The 21386-nt window shown below is 43.6% G+C and overlaps 1 protein-coding gene across 1 annotated transcript in view; it reads right to left on the bottom strand.

The window, feature by feature from the left end:
* Positions 1 to 21386, bottom strand: part of LOC126413185 (myogenesis-regulating glycosidase-like) — an 81643-nt gene that overhangs the window by 19654 nt on the left and 40603 nt on the right. Inside the window, exons 4-5 of the mRNA XM_050083080.1 lie at positions 9449 to 9883; positions 1467 to 1623 (exon numbers count right to left, since the gene is read on the bottom strand). Of these exons, the coding sequence (XP_049939037.1) occupies positions 1467 to 1623; positions 9449 to 9883 (592 nt within the window). The remainder of the gene's footprint in view (positions 1 to 1466; positions 1624 to 9448; positions 9884 to 21386) is intronic.

Raw genomic sequence — 21386 nt, 5'->3', positions numbered from 1 at the left:
TTGGGGAAGATCAGTTTGCGTTCTGTAAAAATGCAATACTGATTCTACGAGTTATCTTAGAAGATGGTTTGAAGAAATTGAAACCTACGTTTACAGTATTTTTAGATTTAGAGGAAGTGTTTGACAGTATCGTCTGGACTAGACCCTGTGGAGTTTTGAAGATAATAGAGGGTAACGTACGGAGAACGAAATGTTATTAGTAACTAATAGAGAAGCCGGACTGCAGTTGAAAAAGAAAGACATGAAACGGAAGCAGTAATCGAGGAACAAGTGAGATTGTGTTGTAGCCTATCCACGATGCTACTCATTGTACATTGCGCAAGCTTTGAAGGAAACGGAGAAGAAATTTGGGAAAGGAATTAAAGTTCAAGGCGAGGAAATAAAAACATTGCAGTTTTCCGATGACACCGTAAGTCTGTCAGAGACAACTAAGGATCTGGAACAGCAGATGAACGGTATGGACAGTGTCTTGAAAGTAGGCCATAATATGAATACCACTAAACGTAAAAGTATGGTAATGGAATGTAGTCTAAGTAAATCGGGCGATGCCGAGAGAATTCGATTAGGAAATGAAACACCAAAAGCAGTAGATGAGTTTTGTTATTTGAACAGCAAGATATAAAATGCAGACTGGCAAAAGCAAGAAAAGTAGTAATAATATTCTTCTCGGGTATGCAGCAGGATCGTAACGTCTTCATGACACCATATTTCCGCGGTCCAACTGGCCGCCATATTATCAGTTATTACGCCGGGAAAGCGTTCGTAGTCGCAAGAAAAGTAGTTCTGAAAAAGAGGAATCTGTTAACGTCTAACATAAATTTAAAAGTAAAGAAGTCGTTAGTGAAGATATTTGTCTGGAATGTAACCTTGCACGGCAGTGAAACGTCAACGATGGACAATTCAGGTCGGAAGAAGACAGAAGCTTTTGGAATGTCATGCTACATAAGAATGATGAACATTAGATGAGTACATTGAGTAAGAAATGAGGATGTACTGAATTGAATTGGGGAAAAAAATCTATTGTACAACTTGAGCAAAAAAAGCGGGTGGTCGATAGACACATCGTGGGTCATCAAGGAACTGTCAGTTTGATAACTGAAGGAAGTAGGGTGGGGTAAACGTTGTAGAGGGAGGCCAAGAGACAAATAAAGTAAGCAGGTTGAAATGGACGCGGGTTGCGGTAATTCTGCGGAGATGAAGAGGCTTTCACAGGATAGGGTAACATGGAGAGCGGTATCAAACCGCTCTTCAGACTAGAGACCACAATTATCCTTACTGCAAGACTTAAATAGAGCAACAAGGTTCGCGTGGGATTATAAACATGAATGTGACAGCTAAGGCTCGGAGATAAAACCACTGCAAAAGGAGAGAAATAAGAAAAAACTCGGCAGATGGAGAAAGAGAGTGGAACTCGAAAGACAGCGTAGAACAACACGTGCGACGGGGGAAAGCTGTACACACGGTACCTGAGTTAATGCCCTGGGCGGTGGTGTCGTTGGCGGCGATCCACCAGATAGGCGGGTTGATGAGCGTGCCGTTCTCCACGGCGGCCTCCATCAGCTCGACGATACGCGGCGCGTAACGGGCGTGCAGCTCCGCCAGATCCCGGCTGATCTCCACCGTCTGAAAGACAGGTCGCCCAGTACAGAACGTACGTTACCTCTGCAGTACAATGTTCAAAGAAAAGAATGTTTGCCCACAGAGACAGCATTTTAATCTACACTACTGGCCATTAAAACTGCTACATCAAGAAGAAATGCAGATAATAAACGGGTATTCATTGGACAAGTATATTATACTAGAACTGACATGTGATTACATTTTCACGCAATTTGGGTGCATAGATCCTGAGAAATCAGTGCCCAGAACAACCACCTCCGGCCGTAATAGCGGCCTTGATAGGCCTGGGCATTGAGTCAAACAGAGCTTGGATGGCGTGTACAGGTACAGCCGCCCATGCAGCTTCAACACGATACCACAGTTGATCACGAGTAGTGGCTGGCGTATTGTGACGAGCGAGTTGCTCAGCCACCATTGGACGTTATCAATTGGTGAGAGATCTGTCCTGCTGGCCAGGACAGTAGTCGAACATATTCTGTATCCAGAAAGGTCCGTACAGGATCTGCGACATGCGGTCGTGCATTATACTACTGAAATGTAGGGTTTCGCAGAGATCGAATGAAGGGTAGAGCCACGGGTCGTAACACATCTGAAATGTAACGTCCACTGTTCAAAGTGCCGTCAATGCGAACAAGATGTGACCGATACGTGTAACCAGTGGCACCCCATACCATCACGCCGGGTGATACGCCAGTATGGCGATGACGAATACACGCTTCCAATGTGCGTTCACCGGGATGTCGCCAAACACGGATGCGCCCATCATGATGCTGTAAACAGAACCTGGATTCATCCGAAAAAATGACGTTTTGCCATTCGCGCACCCAGGTTCGTCGTTGAGTACACCATCCCAGGCGCTCCTGTCTGTGATGCAGCGTCAAGGGTAACCGCAGCCATGGTCTCCGAGCTGATAGTCTGTGCTGCTGCAAACGTCGTCGAACTGTTCGTGCAGATGGTTATTGTCTTGCAAACGTCCCCATCTGTTGACTCAGGGATCGAGACGTGGCTGCACGATCCGTTACAGCCATGCGGATAAGATGCCTGTCATGTCGACTTCTAGTGATACAAGGTCGTTGGGATCCAGCACGGCGTTCCGTATTACCCTCCTGAACCCACCGATTCCATATTCTGCTAACAGTCATTGGATCTCGACCAACGCGAGCAGCAATGTCGAGATACGATAAACCGCAATCGCAATAGGCTACAATCTGACCTTTATCAAAGTAGGAAACGTGATGGCACGCATTCCTCCTCCTTACACGAGGCATCACAACAACGTTTCACCAAGCAACGCCGGTCAACTGCTGTTTGTGTATGAGAAATCGGTTGGAAAGTTTCCTCATGTCAGCACGTTGTAGGTGTCACCACCGACACCAACCTTGTGTGAATGCTCTGAAAAGCTTATCATTTCCATATCACAACATCCTGTAGGTTAAATATCGCGTCTGTAGCGCGTCATCTTCGTGGTGTAGCAATTGTAATGGCCAGTAGTGTAATTACTTCGAGCTTTTTGACAAGTAGGATAGATTGAGTAACATGTAGGTCAAAATAACATTCTATCCCATACATATACGGTGGCTAACTAACAGGGAGGGAAAAGTTTACTTCTTTCGCACCGCACATTTAACCATTTCGGGACGCGAGGCCCCCAACGTGGTCCGACGTGGCGGTCGCTATGGGACACGAGGCCCTTATACGTGGCCCGACTGTCGCGTGACACACCCAGCGCTGTACCTTAGGGACTGGCTTCGAGTATCGACAAGGGACCGGGCGCATCCTGACAAAAGGGTAATTGTTCTGACTAATTTCAGGTGAGGATTGTGGTGTCACCGCCAGACACCACACTTGCTAGGTGGTAGCTTTAAATCGGCCGCGGTCCACTATTACATGTCGGACCCGTGTGTCGCCACTGTCAGGGATCGCAGACCGAGCGCCACCACAAGGCAGGTCTCGAGATACGGACTAGCACTCGCCCCAGTTGTACGGACGACGTAGCTAGCGATGCACACTGACGAAGCCTCGCTCATTTGCAGAGCAGATAGTTAGAATAGCCTTCAGCTAAGTCAATGGCTACGACCTAGCAAGGCGCCATTAGTAACATCGCATGTATCTAAAGAGTCTCACTTGTATCGCCACAATCTCCAGATGTACCAAAAGGATGGATTAAAGTTAAGTATTCCAGAAGCTACGTACTTTTCTTTATAGCATTCATTACGTATCCTGTTTCAGACCTCACGCCATCCTGCTTTAGCTTAGCGCGTGCCTTTCGGCTTCCTCTCATTGTGTCTAGGCTGTCTTGTCTAGACACAACAAGGATCGTCAACACTTTCTTGTTAGATGTCGTGATAGCAAAGAAATGAGGAGAGACACCAAAGAGTCATTTGCAGTTTCGGAAGAGTCTCGTCAAGGAGCTTGTGGGCGACGTCAGGGCTCAACCAACCCATCGAGGAAGAGGCCACGCTCTGAGCATGGTGACCTACAGAGCATGGACGGCCTGTACCATGTTATCGCAAGAATAGACACCGGGAAATAGGGTGACTGTGTTGCTGCATTTCATGCCCCTCAACTCTTATAACTGCCATCTGGTATCTGTACAAATTGTAAATAGCCTTTCGCTCCCTGTATTTTACCCCTGCCATCTTTAGAATTTGAAAGAGAGTATTCCATTCAACATTGTCAAAAGCTTTCTCTAAGTCTACAAATGCTAGAAACGTAGGTTTGCCTTTCCTTGATCTTTCTTCTAAGATAAGTCGTAAGGTCAGTATTGCCTCACGTGTTCCAATATTTCTACGGAATATGTACATATACAGAAGACAAAAATATGATGTTCATATGTAGATTTAATGACGAGAAATAGTTTCACAAATTGAGCAAAACAATAACTCGTTAGTCCACCTGTGGCCCCTGTGCGGGCAGTCATTTGTCATTGATTGACAGAGGTGTTAAGTGTACTGCTGAGGGATGTCGTTCCAAATTCTGTCCAGTTGGCAAGTAAGACTGTCAAAACCCGAGACGATTGGCAAGCCATGTCAGTCCGGGACGTCTTCAGACATATCTCAATGATTGGAGTTGGACTGTCTTCAGTGATAAGTCCCGCTTCGAATTGAGTCCCAATGAACGGATTTCTCCCCAAGTTAGAACGTTTGGAGAAAATATGGGCAGGGACCTCCAACCATCTCAGGAGTTTGACGATCTAAAGCGCCATTTTTACAGACTTTGGCACAATATCCCTCAGGAGGACATCCAATAACTTCATCATTCAATGACAAGCCGAATAACGGCTTGCATAAGGGTCAGAGGTGGACCAAAGCGTTATTGACTTGCTCAGTTTATGTAGCTCTTTCTCTTGAAAAAAAAATCCAATTTTTCTGAAATTGTTATCATTTGGTTGTCGGTACATGTATATTCCATCATAACACACTCTTCCGTCTCATTCATATAATTTCTTCATCGTGTGTCTTTGCTTTTATAACACTAGCCAGCCTATATCATTTTGTTATCTTTTTGATTTGTATCAGTTATCATATTTTGTAATAATGTAATTATATAAAAATATTTGAAATGCATGTATCATCATCATCATTGCGCAGTTCCAGTTTCCTGGGTACTGTTAATGAGCTTTTCCCGCTACCTTCTGTCCATGCATAACCTGTCACAGAGAGATCAGCACCATTCTTCCTCTGGTGGCGCTGTCATACTTTATCATCTCTGTCCAACGCCTTTTGATCAGGACGTTTTACTTCCACTTTCTTTCTAAATTTATTATGGTTGCTTCTGTTGACTACAACCTCAATACACCGTACCACGTGGATAAAAGGAATGAATGATCCCATGTTTCTTCCTCACCTCTTTGACTCCTCAGCTTACCCCTCTTTGTCTTTTGGAAGGTGAACCTAAGTAATTTGCTAATGCCAGTGGTCTTTCTGACTCTCTGTTCATGAGGATGCTTGTTTCCATAAGATAGATCAATACTGGTATGAAGTTTCAATGGAACGTCAGTGATTTTGCTTTTGCTGGAATCATGTCGTCTCAAAACAACGTGTCAGACTCATATATCTGACCAAAACTCTTTTTGATGTATCTGTATGTACCATTGTTATAACAGAGCGCATTTCGATTACCTAAAGTGAACATGGAGAGATGCGGTTGAGTTTGGACTAGTTGATTATTGTTGATCTAACGACATGGCTAGCTGGTTGGCATTAGGCTGAACGACAAGGTTAAAACATTCAAGTTACTATGTGAGCCAAATCAGTGTGAACAGCAGAAAGACAGTTGCAGTTACCGAGAAAACTCACAACTCTGCGCTGTGCACCACACTGCAGCTGCCACAGTATCATTCCGTGGAAGACGTACGTAACGAGTCTGGATACATTATTTTTAACGTAGAATCGTGAAATACCGGCTCTGCACATCTTTGTCGTCAAACTTCTCGGAATCCCATTACGCGCTGAAGTGCAGCCAGGGGAGAGATTTTTGAAACAGAATGCTGAATAGGATCAGCCTTTCAGTTACATAAAGTGAGTACTGTCTTCTGTTTCCGCGGTGGCGCACGGGCTGAAGCTGTTGAAATCAGTAAAAGCTGTATTTTGTATAGAACGAAAAATGGTCCTCTATTTTAGAATTGCATGTAAGACAACCAGAGAATGGGTAAATAAAACTTCTATGGAACTGATACAGGAGGAGAAGATCAACAGGACGAAGGGGGCGCTGGATGAGAACTTCTTGGGATGTTCTGCGCCTCACTGGCTGCAGTTTCGCCTCACATGTGACGTCATGGTGCTGTGACGGCAGGGTGCATGGGCGGTCGGGGTGGCACGGTCACATACCGTGCAATAGGAGGAGCAGGCCTGACGATCCCCAGTCGTGATGAGAAGGACTTGTAGAAATGGCTGGTTCTCTCCCCAGATCCACGTTCCATAGGGTGGATAACGAACACAACTTTCTGTGCAGGCAGTATATAAATTAAAAATGAGGACACGCAGCAAAATCTCGAACGATATCAGTAATTGTGGTATCCTAGGAAAACAGGGAGTTTTGATAGCTGTACTATCAACACTCTGCATCATTTTCAATTTTGTTATTTATTTAAGCATTTTTCATCATATCGTTTACCTTTGTTAATTTTATAGTTATTTCGAAGCAAAATTGTGAAATTATTTTTACTCTTAGTGAGAAAGAGATCGAAACGGCAGCTTCCCAAAAAGTGTTGTAGTTGGACAGAGAATGTTATGCACGTAATAAAGAAAGGACACGTTTCATGAGCATCTCCACCACCTGTCATGAATATACCCCGTCGACAAGCAAGATGCACCGTGCCTCAAGTACTGTACAATGCTCCTCGCAGTCGACGCACCAGTGTGGACATCGATTCCTCATTTATGGCCACATTTATCCAAGTTTTTGTATGCCCATCTCCTTGACTGGAGATCTTGGGGACTACAGCCGTTCACTATTGTAAGAAAATGAGACACCTACAGCTGCCCTTATGATGTCATTTATTGTACAGCTACCAGAATCGGCGCTTCAGTGCACCATCTTTAGGACTTAGCTGACGCTGTGATATTGTCTCTCGAACTGTCAACAGTCGATGGTCGGAGAGACAACACCACAGTAACCGGTAGCCTACCTAAACCAAATATGTTTGCCACTGATGCATTGGTTTGGTGCTAACCCCTTCAGCATCAGCTCTGAAGATGGTTCACTGAAGGGCCGAAACTGGTAGCCGTACAATAAATGACATCATAAGGATAGCTGTGGGTGTTTCATTTTCTTCACTTACCCAAGTATCGAGCGATTTAGATTTTTCTGGAATCCTGCTAATCTGTATGCCCTGATCGGTAAGCAAAGTCATGCGAGTGACGCTGTGACACCTGGACCCCGCAACGAGAAACTGGTGTGGCAGCTCACCGGTTGCTGTTGGTGTTCGTCATTGATCCGGCAAAAATTTGTCGCTCTGTGGACCGTATATTCGCTCACGCAGCCCACGAAAATCCTCAGAAGCCTCTGTCGTCAGCACGTTGTTGACTTCGGCAGTCAAGTCTGTTCGCGTCGGTTGCTCCCCGAATCGAGGTGGTCGCAGTGGGAAATGAAAAGCCCATCGCATCCGTCGAGCAGTCAACATTGCAGGCCGCCTAGTGCGCTGAGGTTGGGCGTCTTGCAATTCTGCGGCCGACCGAGCGAGGTGGCGCACTGGACTCCCATTCTGGAGCATGACGAGTCAAATCAGTCCGACTATCCACATTTAGGTTTTCCTTCATTTCACTAAAATGCTCCAGGCAAGTGCCAGGATTGAGCTGGCGGGGTTGCTGGCGTCGCCTTTTGAATCCCTGGTGCCACTAGCTCGATCTGTCATGTGATGTCCATCTGGTCTGAGGCCAATAAGATCTTTCGAGAATGAGATTTTCACTCTGCAGCGGAGTGTGCGCTGATATGAAACTTTCCTGGCAGATTAAAACTGTGTGCCGGACCGAGACTCGAACTCGGGACCTTTGCCTTTCGCGGGCAAAGGTCCCGAGTTCGAGTCTCGGTCCGGCACACAGTTTTAATCTGCCAGCAAATTTTCAATCATCTTTGTTCGAGGTTGTTGCCTTTCGCGGGCAAAGGTCTCGAGTTCGAGTCTCAGTCCGGCACACAGTTTTAATCTGCCAGCAAAGTTTCAATCATCTTTGTTCGAGGTTGTTGATGGGGGACGGGGCGTTTTATGGCGTGGAGAGATTGGGAGTGGTAACAGAGCTAGGAGGGCGGTGTGAGAGGTCCACCCGGCGACTAAGGCGGGAACGAGTGGTTTCTGGCCATATTTGTGGGCCGATTTGAATCCTTGCCTGACTGCTACTGCCGTCTCCGTGACTAGCCTTGCCAGCCAACTCTGGGAGTGGCACACCGATCAGAGAGTCGAAGCCAGTTTCGCTGTGCTGAATCCCGGGCCCCCTTTGGAACCGACAAGTCTTCAGGTAAATTTTGGATTTTGAGATCTGGACTGTTATTAAAGAAGGTCTGCCTGTTTTCCGTTTGGTGACTTCATTTAACAGGAGCTGTTATTATTGAAGGCCTGCCTGTTTTCTATTTGGCAATTCTACCTAACTGAAGCTGTTAGCATTGTAGGCCTGCCTGTTTTATATTTTGTAATTCTACGTAACTGAAGCTATTATTATTGAAGGTCTGCCTATTCCCTTTTAATTAAATTAAAAGCTATTTCATAATTTTGGTTAGCTGAAACTTTTATTAATCAAGGCCTACCTGTTTTTATTCCCCCCTATTGAGAGCTGGTATCTTACTCAATCTGTGTTGTAATTAACTGAAATTGTGATTGCCAAAGGCCTACCTGTATCAGAGGTATTTACGTCAATAAGGTAGTGACAGGGAATGAAACATGATGGTACATGGACCCTACCCTTTCTCGTCATATGCCTTCATCCATAAATGTAGGTTTCAAGCGTGGTTGCTCTGAAAAGGCACGGACGATTTCCTTCCCCATTCGTCTCTAATGACCTCGATGTCAACGGAACATTAAATCCTAGTCTTTCTTTCGTTCTGCGGTAGGCTGTCTGTGGCTGCCACATAAACCTCCGACCGCATCCCAGCACAAGTCGAGCCCAGTCAATACATTCCCATTGCTAGCAAGTCACCACCTCTTCACTTCATCCAAGCAGGTATACATGTACAGTGCGAACACACAGTATACCGAGGATGTTTACGCTTAGATACGAATAACTGAGCACAAGCCAGGAAGACTTGGAAAACAATCTTACACCAGTCAACAGAGTAAGGACTTGAAGAGAGGTGGAACAAGTAACAAAAGATGTCTGATATCCAGAAAGCTACGTACCTCTTCGTCGAAGTCCCAGGGCACGTAGGAGAACTGTATGGCCGGCATGAAGACGTTGGCCTGCAGCCAGCGAATGAAGAGCTCCTTGGTGAGGACGTCACTGCCGTAGCCGTTGCCGCCCACCATGTCTGGCAGCACCAGAACGTAGCCCACCATGTTCATCTGCAGCAGCGTCGTCACCAGCGTGGGCAGTCCGTTGTCGAAGGTCCACTTGGTGTCCTTGTCGATCATGCGAATGTAGACTGGCAGGTTCTGCGTTCGCTCGCCCGTGCGCACCTCTATCATGGGCCCGAACTGCGAGACCGTCTGCAGGTAGTCGACTGAGAACTGTATGGGGTTCAGGTCAATGGGCTGAATGTCGGGCAGCTGGGGCAGCCAGCTGGTCTCGCCGGCGTCGAATTTGTACGAGTCGATGCCCGTCTCCGCGAGAAGAGCCTTGAAAGAGAAGGCAGAAACTGATAAAAGGTGTAGCAGTAGTTTTCACAAACCACGAACACCACATACGAGGGCTGTTCAATAAGCAATGCAATACACTTTTTTCTCTAGCAGTTTCGGCTGAAAAAATGCTGAATTGGTTGTGGGACATCGTGGAATATTCCAGCTTCAACCCCTATAGTGTCACGAATTGTCGATAGGTGGCGGCGCTACGTGTTGCCTTAAAAATGGCGTCTTCAACGGAGGTGCTTTCCAAGAAGAGGGCTGTCATTGAGTTTCTTTTGACGGAAAACCAGAGTATCGCAAATTTTCATAGGTGCTTCCAGAATGTCTACGGAGACTTGGCAGTGAACAAAAGCACGGTGAGTCGTTGGGAGAGGCGTCTGTCGTCATCGCAACAGGGTCGTGCAAGCCTGTATAATCTCCCGAGTGCCGGCAGGCTGCACACAGTCGTGACTGGAAAAATGCTCAAGTCACATCAATACCCAAAAAGGGAAGTCGGAGTAATCCGCTGGATTACAGGCATATATAACTAACGTCGATTTGCAGTGGTTGGGAAGGGAGTGAGACAGGTTTGTAGCCTCTCCCCGATGTTATTCAATCTGTATATTGAGCAAGCACTGAAGGAAACAAAAGAAAAATTCGGAGTAGGTATTAAAATCCATGGAGAAGAAATAAAATTTTTGAGGTTCGCCGATGACATTGTAATTCTGTCAGAGACAGCAAAGGACTTGGAAGAGGATTTGAACGGAATGGATAGTGTCTTGAAAGGAGGATATAAGAAGAACATCAACAAAAGCAAAACGAGGATAATGGAATGTAGTCGAATTAAGTCGGGTGATGCTGAGGGAATTAGATCAGGAAATGAGACACTTAAAATGGTAAAGGAGTTTTGCTATTTGGAGAGCAAAATAACTGATGATGGTCGAAGTAGAGAGGATATAAAATGTAGACTGGCAATGGCAAGGAAAGCGTTTCTGAAGAAGAGAAATTTGTTAACATCTAGTATAGATTTAAGTGTCAGGAAATCGTTTCTGAAAGTATTTGTATGGAGTGTAGCCATGTATGGAAGTGAAACATGGGCGATAAATAGTTTGGACAAGAAGAGAATAGAAGCTTTCGACATGTGGTGCTACAGAAGAATGCTGAAGATCAGATTGGTAGATCACATAACTAATGAGGAAGTACTGAATAGGATTGGGGAGAAGAGAAGTTTGTGGCACAACTTGACTAGAAGGAGGGATCGGTTGGTAGGACACGTTCTGAGGCATCAAGGGACCACCAATTTAGTATTGGAGGGCAGCGTGGAGGGTAAAAATCGTAGAGGGAGACCAAGAGATGAATACACTAAGCAAATTCAGAAGGATGTATGTTGCAGTAGGTACTGGGAGATGAAGAAGCTTGCACATGATAAAGTAGCGTGTAGAGCTGCATCAAACCAGTCTCAGGACTGAAGACCACAACTGTGTTCGAACTTTATGAAGTACCCCGATGAAAACGATTTATTGACATATAGTCAGCACGGATTCAGAAGATATCGTTCCTGTCAAACACAACTAGCACTTTATACTCATGAAGTAATAAGTGCTACCGACAGGGGATGTCAAATTGATTCCATATTTTTGGATTTCCAGAAGGCTTTCGACACCGTTCCTCACAAGTGTCTTCTAATCAAACTGCGTGCCTACAGAGTATCGCCTCAGTTGTGCGACTGGATTCATGATTTACTGTCAGAAAGGTCACAGTTCGTAGTAATAGACAGAAAGTTATCGAGTAAAACAGAAGTTATATCCGGCATTCCCCAAGGAAGTGTTATAGGCCCTCTATTGTTCCTGATCTATATTAACGACATAGGAGACAATCTGAGTAGCCGTCTTAGATTGTTTGCAGATGATGCTGTCATTTACGATTTTGTCATCAGTTGATCAAACGACTTGCAAAATGATTTAGATAAGATATCTGTGTAGTGCGAAAAGTGGCAATTGACCATGATTAAAGAAAAGTGCGAAGTTATTCACGTGAGTACTAAAAGAAATCAGCTACATTTCGATTACACGATAAGTCACATAAATCTGAAGGCTGTAAATGCAACTAAATACAATTACAAATAACCCAAATTGGAACGATCACATAGATAATATTATGGGTAGAGCAAACCAAAGACTGCGATTCATTGGCAGAACACTAAGAAGCTGCAACACGTCTACCAAAGAGACTGCTTACACTACGCTTGTCCGCCCTATTCTGGAGTACTGCTGTGGGGTGTGGGATCCACATTAGGTTGGGCTCACGGATGACATCGAAAAAGTAAAAAGAAGGGTAGCTCGTATTATCGCGAAGTAGGGGAGATGGTATCACAGACGTGAATCGAAGTGGCAATCATTAAAACAAAGGCGTTTTTTGTTGCGATGGGATCTTCTCATGAAATTTCAATCACCAGTTTTCTCCTTCGATTGGGAAAACATTCTGTTGGCACCCACCTACATAGGGAGAAATGATCATCACGATAAAATAAGAGAAATCAGGGCTCGCACGGAAAAATTTAAGTGTTCGTTTTTCCCGCGTGCCGTTCGAGAGTGGAACGGTAGAGAGACAGCATGAAAGTGGTTCATTGAAACGTCTGCCAGACACTTTATTGTGAATAGCAGAGTAATCACATAGATGTAGATGTAGGCTGCAGCGCAATTCGATCGTGCGAACACTCTCATTGGAGGTGATCGACGGACTACATTCAAACACCTCGCTGCTCAAACGGACGTCACTCATGCACCAGTTTGGGTGCTCAGAAGTGTGTGCCCGCTGTGCTGCCTAACAGAAAACCATAAAGTGCAACGGAGGACCATCTGTGCGGAACAGCTTGCGCTGATCGTGACAATTTTTTGTCGAACATCGTCACAGGCTGTGAAACATCGGTTCATTACTTCGAACTGGAAACAAAACGGCAATTGATGGAGCGGCACCACACCTCTACTCCTCTGTAGAAAAGGTTCGAAGCCGCATCCTCAACCAGTAATGTCATGGAGACGGTGTTCTGGGGGTTACTCTGTTTGATGTCCGCCCACATGATGCAACATCAAATATGAAGTGTATTGTGCTATGCTCAGGAAATTTAAGAAGTGACTTTAGAGTGTTCGTCGGCACGAATATGAAAAAGAACTTCTCCTTCCCCATGAAAACGCAAGGCCTCACACAAGTTTGCGCACCCGAGAGGAGCTCAACTGCATTAGACTGTTCTTCTTCTTCATCCACCCTACAGCCCGGATCTTGCATCTTCCGACTTCCATCTGTTTGGAAAAACGAACGAAACACTCCACAGGAATCAGACGTTCACTGGGACGTTATTGATGCAGCAAGGCGTGGCTCCGACATCGACCAGTAGAATGGTACCACGAGGGCGTACAGGCCTTCCCGGTAAGGTGGGTTAAAATGGAATGTCCTGTGACTAGGGCCTCCCGTCGGGTAGACCGTTCGCCGGGTGTAAGTCTTTCGATATGACGCCACTTAGGCGATTTGCGCGTCGTTGGGGATGAAATGATGATGATTAGGACAACACCCAGTCCCTGAGCGGAGAAAATCTCCGACCCAGCCGAGAATCGAACCCGGGCCCTTAGGATTGACATTCTGACGGCGAACCACTCAGCTACAGGGGGCAACGGTAAGGTGCGGTAAGGCAGTCGCACTGGAAGGACATTATGCTGAATAATAAGATTTTGTAGCGAAAAGAGTGGGGAATAATAACGTGTACTGGATTCCTGAATAAAACCAACTTGCTTTCAGAAAAAAATTGTGTTGCATTACTTATCAAACGCCCCTCGTATATAATAAAAGTGAGACTTTCTCACATAACACTAGCAACTGATTGAAGCCATCCGCCGCCTCTACCTCTACACGAATGATAGTTAACAGAATTAGCAGTTAGTAATACAGCATGTAGTTGCAGCTGTAGCTGTTCTAAAGCTAAGTATTGACAAAGCTGTTTGTGCACTGTATTCGGTTTTTAAATTTAGTAGTTTCCAACGGTGCCTCGTGCTGTTTCTTGTGATACAACGGTTTAATAAACTTTCGGAAACTATTCCTTACTGTGTTTCATACATTTTTTTGTGCGTTGTAGTCATTTATTAAATTTGGTACGGTAGTTTTCAGTCGGTGTTTCTCGCTGTTTCTAGTGAAATACTTCAGTAAAAAGTTTCGTTCGTTGTGTTTAGTTTCGTTGTGTGTTGTATTGGACGCTTGAACTTTTGGTTTTGGACAAGAAATTGTGTGTACTTTTGTGCTATCGGTATTAATCGTGGTTTAGCAATATTAAGAGAAGGTGTTTGCTTTCTTAGTAGAGAGAGAAATTAGACATCACCATTCTTGATTCTTTACATCGTTCAACTGCAGTAAACCGAGCGAGGAGCTGTAGTGGTTAGCACACTGGACTCGTATTCGGGAGGACGACGGTTCAATCCCGCGTCTGTCCATCCTAATTTAGGTTTTCCGTGATTTCCCTAAATCGTTCCTGGCAAATGCCGGGATGGTTCCTTTAAAAGGGCACGGGCGATTTCCTTCCCCGTCCTTCCCTAATCCGATGAGACCGATGACCTCCCTGTTTGTCTCTTTCCCCAAACAATCCAATCCAATCCAACAGCAGTAACTGATCTTAGTTAACTTACATGCTTAGTTTTTTGGTAACTGTTAATATTTTACAATGAGTGAGAAGTGTGGGCTTTGTCGTAGGTTTGTATTTTCATCGGGGGGGGAGGGGGGGGGGGGGTTGCAGAGGAGAAGCCAGGGCGTTCTAGCGAAATCCTCCCATGGAAGTGCAAAAATTTGTAGCATAAATAAACTAATAGAGGATCAGGAGAGTAAGGTATGTGTCCTGCAGCTGCAGTTACAAAACGTAAAGGAGGAACTGGATAAGATGAGGTGGGGGAGAAGGATGCTGGAGAATGGAAACTGGCAGCTGGTAAGAAGACAGCTAGGAGGAGGAGATATTCAGACAGTTGTACTTTGCATATCACCAATGGCTTTGATCAACTATCAGTGGAGAGGAGCCTCTTGTAGCTTTAGGTGTAGGAAACATGCAGCAGACCTCATTAATTAAGTAGCGTAAGACAGTTTCAGTTTCAAACAGAAAGAAGGAGGTTATGCTGTCAGGTAGTCCACATGGCAGAGGTGTGGGCCAGCAATTGCAGGAAGTGTTAGGGGATGAGTACCAGTTCACCAGCATTGTGAAGCCTAGTGCATGGCTGGCTCAGGTGACTGTTAACTTAGCGGAGTTACATACGAATTTTACGAAAGAGGATCAGGTAGTGATTGTTGGTTTAGCTGGGAATAGTCTTGAAAGGGACATGGAGTGTAATGTAGATGGTGACCTACTGCATTAGTGCACTTCGTGCATCTGTTTCAGCGTCATGATCAGCCTCGCCTTAGTGTTGATGTTAGGCGTGTCAACATGGGGCTTCAGTAGGTATTGATGGCGTTGGGAGTGGCTCATATTGGAGTAATGCCAGTTGCGTCTATCAGTAGACTGGGTTTCACTTGGCTTGGGTTGCACCTCAACAGGTATGGGAAAGGGAGGTTGACAAAGCTTATAGATGACAGTGTGGTGGTATAACTCATGCGAAAATTTTATACTGAAGTCAGCTGATAGGTATCCATGCTTAAAGGAAGTCTCCCTAACAACGGGACCACCTTCAGAAAAGACCAGGTATCCAAGCAGTGAAGGAATTATCATGGTTTATCAAAATATAAGAGGTATTAGAGATAAAGTTAGTGAACTGACTCTGACTTTATTGGTATATCAGAACACCACGTAAGTAATGTGACAATTCAGACTCTTCCTTTACGAGGATACAGACTAGCTGACTGTTTTTCAAGGAGTTCTTTGTGAAGTGTCCATGTGCATAAAAACCGCTATTCCATTTGGTTCCATAAACGCGTCAAAGCACTGCATTGAACAGGCATTTGAATGCTGTGCTGGGGTAGTTGAATTTAGTGAAACTAAATTTCTAATTGTTATTATTTGTAGTTCCCCTAACTCCACCTTCAGAGAATTTCTCCAGTTCTTGCTTCACTTTAAATGAAATACCAAAAGTTAGTGGTGCGTGGTGACTTAAATATTAATTTTGTATGTGATTGTGGAAGAAAACGTTGGAAAATCCCCTAAATTCACATAATCTGATGTAGACTGTATTTTCACAAACAGGGTGCACGGAAACAGTAGCACAGCCATAGACAATATTTTTATTCTTTCATCATTATTGCTTGTTCATTCTGTTCATAGACGTATGAAGGGTCTCTCAGACCGTGATGCACAAATTTTAACGCTAACAGATTTTTGTACTCAAAAAATGTTATATATAATTACAAATTATGCAGAAGAGCTAATCCAACGGCAATAGAGAGTTTTCTAAACCTCGTCAAGGAACAAGAGTGGCAGGATGTTTATAGTACTGATAACAAAGATGACAAATACAGTGCTTTCCTTAACACATTTCTCATGCTCTTAGAAAGTTGCTTTCCATTAGAACGTTCAAAACAGGATACCAGCAGTAAAAGACAATCTGGGTGACTGACTAGTGGGATAAGGATATCATGTAGAACAAAGCGGAAATTGTATCAAAATGTTAGAAGTAGTAACAATCGAACTACAGTAATGCAACATGCTTAAAAATTTTATTAGGAAGGCAAAGAGTATGGAGTACACAGATAAAATATCTATTTCCCAGGATAAAATTGAAACCTTATAGTCATTCGTTAAGGAAGTGTCTCGTCAGCAGCACAAGCTCGAGGGTGTAAATTCGATACATAGTAAAAATGTTTCTGTTGCTGATAAGCCATATAAATGTACAGTATTTAACAATCTGTTTTTCCTTTGGGAATGGCCAATTTCCTGAACGATTAAAGTGCTCAGCAGCAAGGCCGCTTTATAAAAATGGGGAAAGGGATAATAAAGACAATTTTACACTTATTCCTATGCCATCAGTGTTTGCTAAAGTTACCGAAAAGGGTGTATTTGTAAGTATAATAGATCATTTCATATTAGATAATTTGCTGTCAAATGTATTTGGTTTTAGAAGTGTTTTAACAACTGAAAATGCTGTATTCTCTTTACTCTGTGAGGTACTGGATGGATTTAACAAAAGATTTCGAAAGCTACGTATTTTTTTTTTTTATTTAACTAAGGCGTTTGAGTGAGATGGCCACAAAATGTTGCTCCTGAAATTGAGCCATTATGGAATACGGGGAGTAGCTCACAAATGGTTCACATCTTAATTTAAGACAGACTACAAAAGGTCATTCTCCAAAGTATCGGAATGGCTATGGTGTGGTGTCCAAGTGGAGTGCGGTTAAATGGGGAGGGGTGGAGGGGAGCGGGCGGGTGCTCTTGTTCCTTATTTATGTAAAGGACATGCCTTCTAATATTACAGTTGATTCTAAAATACATCTGTTTGCTGATGACATTAGCTTGGCAGTAAAGGATGTTGTGTGCAACATTGGCACCATTTCAAATAGTGCAATTCAAGACACGAGTTCATGACTTGTAGAAAACAAACTAACGTTAAATCACAGAAAGGCTCAGTTTTGTATAGTTTCCAACACACAATCCAACAAAACCTGATGTTTTAATGACACAGAATGGACATATGATTAGTGAGACTGTTTGACAGTTCGAATTTCTTGGTATTCAGGTAGATAGTAAATTATTGTGAAAAGCCCTTGTTCAGGATCTTGTTCAAAGACTTAATGCTGCCGTTTTTGCTGTTAGAGCAGTATGTAACGTAAGTGATAGTTCGATACGCACTGCAGTCTAATTTGCTTGTTTTTATCAGCTTATGACGTATTGTGTTATATTTCGGGGTAACTCTTCCCATTCTCAAAGGGGCGATTTAGGCAATAAGTGGTGTAAATTCACGACCTCTTGTCGATTCCTGTTTATTAGTCTCGGTGTTCTGACATTGACCTCTCAATATGTAGACTTTTTAATGTCGTTTCTTGTTAACGGTGCCCGCTTATTCCCAAGAATTAGCTGCTTTCGCTCACTTAATACTAGGCAGAAATAAATTTGCATTTGGATAGCACCTACTTGACTATTGTGCAGAAAGGCGTGCAGTATTCTGCTGCATCCATTTTCAGTGAGCTACAACAAGAATTCAAAAATCTTGGCAGTAATCCATACGCGTTCAAATCGGAAATGAAGAGAATCCTTATGGGTCACTCCTTCTATTCTGTCGCCGAGTTCCTTGAAAAATTAAGCTGATTCGTGTGTTAAATTGGTGACTGCATTTACATTAACTTATAGCATTTCGTCTTTTAGGGACTCATAATCATTTTAATTTATGCACTACTATATATTTCTGTTGTAATTTCATATGACACGTTCCATGACCATGGAGATTTGCTTCTCTATTTGGTCCTAGGGAACTAAACGTGAAGAGTAAAAATAAATAAATACTCGAATGAAAATTCTTTTCAGAAGCAACAGTAGTGTCGGTATTCGTCAAAATATTATTAAAAATATTAGCGGTATTGTAGGAGTCTACGCTATTTAATTATTTGTAAACAATTTAAATTCGGAAAACTTCGGATGCTATCTTACATCTAATAAGACATCTTTAATGTGTAACATTTTAACATTCATAGCAAATAATAATAATAATAACAATACAGTAACATTTACAATATGCATATTTTATTAGCAGCAGATTAGGACATTACTAACGATAATATTCGTATTATTCATGATAGATCCCACAGTTGTGTTGAAGCTTATATGTTTCCTTCATTTTTATTTTTATTTTTATAGTGACTAGTTTCAGTCAGTATGTGGTCATCTTCAGATCTGTGTGGTTACATAACTACACAAGTCATAAGATGTTCTAATACTGATCAAAACTAGTCACCCTAAAAATAAATGTGCAATTGGGACGTTAAGATAAAGGAATACATTTTAAAATAATGCTTATAATAATAGTAATAATAATAATAATAAAGAAGAATGAATATTGGACGAACATATATGTTCAAATGAGAACTAATTCAGGTTGTGACCAGCTCCTTAGTTGGCCAAAATGGAAGTGCAAAATAATAATAATAGCTATAGTAATGAATATATGGAGTTTAAGAAGTTTCGGTTCTGCTAACACTCATTACGTTCTTGTCGACTGCGAGTATTTATATCTAACAGAAGCACATATCAGCAGTAAGCAAATCATCAAATGTCGAGAAAAAGCTGACTGGCCAGATGAAAAACGAGAAATAAAATTTGTAAGGTTGGTAGATGAGGCTGAAAGAAGAAAACAGTAAAAGATATAGGTATCGACAATACAACAGAGCTACTGGTTCACTTCTGGTTAGAACAGAACAGCTGGGATATTACGGGAGGGCAGCTAAGTGGAAGATAACAGACAGCTCTCCTCTTGAAATGAGAATGGTTTCGAGTAACGACGCAGGTTACTGTGTAGTTTCTTCCACAGTCGTATGGCTGGAATGCAGAAAGAGATACAGGAAGATTTAGAGTTAGGACTGGTAAAGCCAATAAGCAGGATTTGTCCGGTTCGGTATTGTAGTAATGGAATGATGGTAAGTTTACCGACTATCGCTCCTACCAAACGCCAATCGCGACTGGAACATGGAAGGATGAATCAGACAGTGATTTCAGAAGTACCCACCGCCACCCACCGTATGGTGGCCTCAGCAGTATAGATGTATGTACTGGTATGCGAGGAGCCGTGCTGAGGACAGCACGGTCTAAGAAAGTTATTACGGAAACAGTGAGTCGTTCAAGCTGTCATATCCACCACAACAGAGCAGAGAAAGGACGGATGTGCTCAAACATCCGAAGGGTCACGCATTTAGAGCTAGGTCGAGTCCGTTGAGCTGCATCACATCAGTAAGGATTTGGCGTAGCTATAGAAAGTCTAATTTTTGTTTTGTTTGAGGTGGAAATACTGTAAATATTTAGAGTTCATAGAGGCAATAGAGAGATTTTTCCTACTTGCTGTGAGATTTTGTTCTCGCTAATTGTGATTTTAATTCAAAATTATGCTGATATTCTGACGCAAATTTACTGTTTGTTGATAGCGTGAACGGATAATACCATAGAAGTAACTGAGAAACTGTTTCACAAACATGTCCGCTGGCCAGTTTCCGGTGTGATACGGATACTATGTGATGTTGGTTGGTTGGTTGGTTTGGGGAAGGAGACCAGACAGCGTGGTCATCGGTCTCATCGGATTAGGGAAGGAAGTCGGCCGTGCCCTTTCAGAGGAACCATCCCGGCATTTGCCTGGAGTGATTTAGGGAAATCACGGAAAACCTAAATCAGGATGGCCGGACGCGGGATTGAACCGTCGTCCTCCCGAATGCGAGTCCAGTGTCTAACCACTACTATGTGATGTCTTAGAGTTTAGTTTAAGACCTGGGTTTCGTGCTCATTGTGATAAGGAACTGAATGTTCTTAGATCTGCATCTCTAGATACAACTCTACGTCGTTAGCATACATACAGAGTTAAAGGAATGTTGAACTTGAGTGGAAGCTGTGATAGCAGGTATGAGTGCCACAAATGGTATTTTATTCGAGGTCGATTTCAGCTTGCAACGAAGTGACCCACAAAACATGATCTGGGAACTACATTCCGTAGCACCAATGAAGAGAGGTGCACAGGTTCTAGTATCGTGACTACAACGGACTGTCGCAAACTCGAAATGGCATTTAGTTGCATCCCCGCCTGGGATGCAGATGATGTTCGAGGGTTATTCAGAAAGTAAGCAACGGTCGATTGCGAAATGGAAACCACAGCGAAAATCAATTCTTTTTCTAACAGTTAACTACAACATTCAGCTGCTTCTCTACCTGGGCGCCGCTACGAGTAAGACTTTTACCGTAGCATTGTGCCACCTTTCCAATACCCTCGTCATAGACGGCAGCCGCCTGCGTTTTCTGCCAATTCTCTACGCCGATCTGCAGATTCTCGTCTGTGCCAAAGTGTTTTCTTCATAGCCAACGATTCATGTGAGCAGAGATGAAACTTAGATCGAACCAAGTCCGGGTTGTATGGTGGGTTGTAAGGGGTCAACCGCCCTCACATATTGAGAACAATATGTCTTCTCCTCACACAGGTCGCAGTAGGTACTATCGATAGTCGAGCGCCCAGTGCACCAGAGAGTAGTCAATGTTGAGACTCCGAGCCAGTAAATTGACTGCTAAGCGAGTAGGGCGGATTTCGATACGACGGCCGACCACGTTTACAACTGTTTAACGTCTGTGTGTGTGTCACCCAAAGCCGTGGGCCTGACCTCCAGCAAATACGTAAATGGCGTTAACTGAGTGATTTGTTTGATGTGTTTAAGTGTTCATTTGTGCACCGTGATTACGCAACAACCGCGCAGGACACCCGCGATTTGGACTGCAGTGAGGATTGTGCATTCAGTGGCACGTGAAGAATATTGGCGTGTGATAACATTAATAGGCGACTTGTGGTGAGTTAACCGCAACTACTTTGTCAGACGAAGGGAG

This window comes from Schistocerca serialis, chromosome 7 (assembly GCF_023864345.2).
Source record: "Schistocerca serialis cubense isolate TAMUIC-IGC-003099 chromosome 7, iqSchSeri2.2, whole genome shotgun sequence".
NCBI lineage: Eukaryota > Metazoa > Arthropoda > Insecta > Orthoptera > Acrididae > Schistocerca > Schistocerca serialis.
This window is presented reverse-complemented; position numbering and strand designations above follow the sequence as displayed.